This window comes from Mycetomoellerius zeteki, unplaced genomic scaffold, assembly GCF_001594055.1.
Source record: "Mycetomoellerius zeteki isolate Tzet28-1 unplaced genomic scaffold, Tzet1.0 scaffold570, whole genome shotgun sequence".
NCBI lineage: Eukaryota > Metazoa > Arthropoda > Insecta > Hymenoptera > Formicidae > Mycetomoellerius > Mycetomoellerius zeteki.
The window spans coordinates 8,784-14,107 of record NW_017257578.1 but is presented as its reverse complement, the minus strand read 5'-3'; the positions used below and the strand labels follow the sequence as shown (position 1 = coordinate 14,107).

Here is a 5,324-nt window from a genome sequence, read left to right as displayed (position 1 = left end):
GCCAGCCAATGCGTTTGTACGGCGCGGTTGCGAGATGCAGTGTGGCGCGGCGTGAGCGATCGCACCGGATTCGTTGATATGGTGAAGCGCGCGGGCGCGCCAGCCAATCGTGATACGCGGTGTGGTCAGGATCCGCGGCGCGGAAATTAGGATCGAACGCTTCCCCGATGCAATGGGGACCGCATGACACTGGCGAGGATCTACGACCCCAAGAACGCTTGGGAGGGTGGAGAACACTCCACCCTTGAACGTGTCGCAGGCCCGCGGTGTGCCGGTAGAGGTGCGGGACCTGAAATGGTGAGAGCTGGAGGTGCAGGCAGCTGTATCGCTTACCGAGAACGCTCGGCAGTGACTGAGAACGCTCAACCACTTTGTTCTTGCGATAGGCTGTGTGGAAAACAGATAGTTTCTCGCTACCGAGAACGCTCGGCAGTGACTGAGAACTCTCAACCACTTTGTTCTTGCGATCGACTGGAATCTGCTTTGAGATATTCGAGGAGTCTTGGAGCGGTTTCGGAGCGGAGCTCGGAAAGCGGAAAAAGGCGCTGAGTTCGGCGATTGCCTCGTCTTTTATATGGATTGTTGCTCCCGCTCGTATTGTTCCGGAATAAATCGGCGCGTTCCGTTAGCGAACAATACGAGCGGGGGTAAACGCGGTTCGGTTCGGTTTGTGCCTATTCGGCCGATTTCGGCGGATTGCCGGTTTCGCGATGTTTCGCGGTCTCTGGCTCGCCGGTAGTACCTGTGAATTATGTTTTAGTTTCTCAAAAATAATGTGGGCGCACCGCGCCCTCCTCGCTGCTACCCCTGATGTCGGGGTGCAGCGGCATCCGACGGATGACCTGTCGGGAACGATGCGTTAACGGGGTGCATCGTTACAAAATAATACAAATCATCTATATCGAATAGCATATAATAATAATTTCCTCTTGAGAGAGAAAGATCAGAGTAGAATCACTCTATGTTTCACTATTTTCGCCAATTACACATTAAAAATGTTAAGTGAAGAAATTATATATTATCCATTGCAATAACTAAAACCAACAAGAATTCCAGATCAATAATGACTCTTGGCGAATCTAATGGAAGTTGACTAGTAAAGATTTTGGGAATCACTAAAAACTTTAAAGACATTAAATCCTCATTTTAATTAATACAATATTAATTAATATTGATATTAAATACACTCTACAAATACGTGACGGAAGAAGATTAAATTGAAAAAGCGAAATATCTAATTTAACCTAATAAAATAGTGTAACGTGTAACGGAATAACGGGTCTTACCTGGCTACAGAAATATAAACACTGAATGCCGATTTTCAAGCAAGTCGGACATTGCGAACACGCAACGGCGTTACATCCGACTCTTTTGCACATTCCGAGTGCTATCGATATTAAATTTAACAACGTCGCGTATGTACAGTCGTCAACAATCGTGTACATATACAGTCACACGCGTAGCACAGTGTCATCAGCACTGTTCTGAAATCTGATCTGAATCTGAATAGAGGCAGGATCAGATATAGATGTTACCTTATGAATGTAACCGGGCGACTACACGACACTTGTAAAAAAACGCGGCGCCCGTCATCTTCAAAATAACTCAAGCGGCCAATCACGGCTGCGCTCTCTGTTGTGTTCCATCGCGCACGCGCACTGACGAGAAAACGACGAGGCGGCCAATAATCGTACATTCGATTGGTGCGTAATCTATGCGAACAAAAGCTACGCCGCATGGCGGAATGTGTCCAAACTAAAACTAATAGCGGTCACTTCTAGAGGCCTAGATAATGCGGGGTCAACAATTTTATTAAGTCGTAAAAAATTAACCAATCGCAATCGAATATGAGAATAATCAACTGTGATTGGTCAATTTTCTACGACTTAAGACCCTACGACCGCTAAGATTTTTATTGTAGACCCCACATAGCAGAGATGCGTTATTGAAGGTTATGGTCTAATTGGCTGTCTAAATCATGTGATCAGAGCCCCATTTTAATTAGCTGCGTTCAGCAGACTCAGCAATTTTGCAACCGTTTTATGATTCGTCGCGCTAATTGGATCATACTTTTAGATTTAAAGGAATACTCCTATCTCAGCGAAGAATCACAAAACGGTTGCAAAATTGAGTCTGCTGAACACAGCCATTAATTCATTACTGCGTATAATTAGAGTCCTAGGACTCTACGTACAGAGTTTAATAATGTATGAACTATTAAATACACAATATATAATGTATGTACTATTAAGTACATACTATAAGGACGTACTATACTTTCTTGTTTTTTCATATCGATGCTCAATGCTCATTTTCGGCGTCAAAATAAGTCACGAGATAGAAATTGGTTCTAATTATACTCGAATATGATGATAATGCTGGAAAGTTTGGATATTCTATTCTATCTAATAATCAACTCGACTTCTACACAATTACTGTGATGGATAAATTATTTTCATACTTATATCTAGTTAAATTTTTAGATGCTTTAGCACAATCGTTTTTCCGTATATATAAAAATATACATTGCGTGTCTCCGCAAATTAAACTTTCGTTAGTTATATAATGTGTGTGTATGTGTTAGATTTCAATAAAAACATGTGATTTAAAATATGATTTTAATATGTATTTTTAGAATAGATACATGTTTCCGAACAATTCTTTCAAGTCACGCACAATAAGTGTGGAAAGCAAAAGTGGGTTGATCCAATCAACTGGCCTAGTCTTTCTTATTTTCGAAATTTTCATGTTGGTTGGGAGATGTTGACGGTTTTTCGTATGTTGAAGGAAATTTCTGAAAAAAATTTTAATATTATTGATTTTTAAGTTTGATCGAATGAATGTATGTCAGAAATGGCACGTAAGCTTCCTTTTAACAACATAATAATTTCGTAATCTTAAAAATCGATAAAATAGATGGCAAATTTAGCTGTGAAAAACTGCTGCGATGTCGGTGCATATTTATTTAATAATTACTTTACACTTTACACTTTTATATCAAATCAAACACATGTCTCATTTTGCTGCATATATGATTATTTTTCAAAATTATGAAATTGTTTTTAAGAGAAAATACATATGACAAGAAATATTTTTTATAACATGTAAGACTTACCCTGTGTTTAGGTCCCCAATTGTAATGAGCTGATGACATTTTATACAGAAAGCGCATGAAGCGATCCTGTTGAATGTGTGCACCTGCTCTGGTACCCCTCTTTCTTTTTTGTACTGATTTCGGACGTGCAGAATCGCATTTAAAAACTTTGGCCTGAAAATTACAATAAGCGAATAAGTAATTCGGTAATTTTTAGTAATATCTTGTTAACATTGCGAATCACAAATTAAATCGCAAGCAATTTAGTGATTTGATGCTCAATTAACATCATTTTAAGATTTTAACTTACGGCACAGTTATCGTTTGCTTCTAGCATGTCAAAATCGTCTGCAAAATAGTCGTTCGCCTGCTAAAAAGGAATGGAAAATAATGTTACTTTTGAAATTGTCAGTACTCAAAATTCATAGCATACTCGTATAGATTTTCAATGACTACGATTATACGCCATTATACACCAATTAGTTTATACCGAAGTTATAACACTGATGTTATGAAAGTGGCCAATCACAATTCTTTCATTTTTCAGAGAAATATCTATTATCGGTTTCATAACGTCGGAATAAAACGAGTTGTGTAAATATTTAAAAAAATAAAAAAATCGACTTACCTCCAAATCCCTCGCTATCTTATCTTTTTTAGTCTCTTCTACAGTTTTCGCCATGTTGCCATGATTTACATCATTTTCCGCCATGTTTCAGAAAAGTAGTCTTTGCAGTTTGTACACGGGATGACAAATTCTCTTCACTCGTAGATCCGTTCGATCGATTCGATCACGAAGACCAATGAAGATTACGAGATTGTAATGGATAAATAATAAATATAAACGCACGAGACTTTCCTGTAAGATACGGTTGATCCTTAAAATATAATTATCACTCGCAGACCCGTTCAATCGGTTCGATCATGCAGACTGGTGAAGACCATGAACGACGATATCAAATTATAGTCGATTCTACACAGTGTAACCAATCCGTAGAAATTGAAATGTTTCACCTAGAGGATTTTCGTTGCTGCCAACGTTATCCCCTCTATTTTTATGGTCGTCTAACCTTAGGCTGCGTTCCGAAAACCATAAGGTTAGACGACAATTTCCATAAAAGTAGAAGGGATAACGTTGGCAGCAACGAAAATTCTCTAGATGAAACATTTCAATTTCTATGGATTGGTTACACTGTGTAAGTAGAATCGACTATAATTTGATATCGTCGTTCATGGTCTTCACCAATCTGCATGATCGAACCGATTGAACGGATCTGCGAGTGATAATTATTTTAAGGATCAACCGTATCTTACAGGAAAGTCTCGTGCGTTTATATTTATTATTTATCCATTACAATCTCATAATCTTCATTGGTCTTCGTGATCGAATCGATCGAACGGATCTACGAGTGAAGAGAATTTGTCATCCCGTGTGCAAACTGCAAAGACCTCGGCTACATTCTATCCATATTCAGGAACCGTTGTGAGAAAATCTGTAAGTAACCCAGATAGCAATATATCTGTCTTGTTGACATGTTGCTTGCTGAGCATGCATTGCTAAGTATGTGTTGCCACCAGAATTGCGGCAATTGAGTCCTCATTTGTTGGCAACTTGATGCCTTCACGATAACATTAAGTAGCAACTTGCCAGCAATTTCCCGACAACTTTAAATTCGTCATCGTCAAAATTCGTACTATTTCCATCAAGTTGCCATAATAATATACAGCATCATACAATGCTGTGTATTGCCGACAACGCACGATAACATTGACGCAGCTATCTTGCTGTTAAACTGCTGGCAATACATATAGGGTTCGTTCTTTTAGGCATCTCATTTGGCAGTCGCTGCGCATCGGAGCTGCCGATTGCGTGTTTTTTAAACGATTACGCAGATACATAGCCGGCTGCGCAGCTGATTCTATTCGTCTGCGTATCTACTGCGTATCCATTGCCAAAAGAACGAAAATCTGCGCTGCAATCGATTGTGCAGTTGTGCTAAAAGAACGAATTACTGCAAGAACTGCTGTATCCGATGCCTAAAAGAATGCACCCATACACATTGGGTGCTTTCCATTTGATTGATGACACAAATCGACACAAGTGGACACAAGGATCGTTCTATCCTTGTTGACATTCAGAGAATGACGAAGATAGAACGACACTTGTGTCGACTTATGTCATCAAATAGGAAGCACCCATTGTCTGCATGTTGCTACAATGTCGATATAT

At 39.4% G+C, this 5,324-nt stretch overlaps 1 protein-coding gene and 1 pseudogene across 1 annotated transcript; both read right to left on the bottom strand.

Annotated features, from left to right (window-relative positions):
- The window catches only part of LOC108728000 (methionine aminopeptidase 1-like), a 4,052-nt pseudogene extending 2,607 nt beyond the window's left edge, over window positions 1-1,445 (bottom strand).
- A 1,274-nt stretch (window positions 1,446-2,719) lies between these two features.
- Window positions 2,720-3,806, bottom strand: LOC108727999 (uncharacterized). Its single transcript, XM_018456345.1, has 4 exons — window positions 3,723-3,806; window positions 3,405-3,464; window positions 3,116-3,268; window positions 2,720-2,794 (listed from the first exon to the last, which is right to left on the bottom strand). Exons 1-4 carry the CDS (start codon window positions 3,804-3,806, stop codon window positions 2,720-2,722), a joined length of 372 nt encoding a protein of 123 aa, XP_018311847.1.
- Between the last annotated feature and the right edge of the window lie 1,518 nt (window positions 3,807-5,324).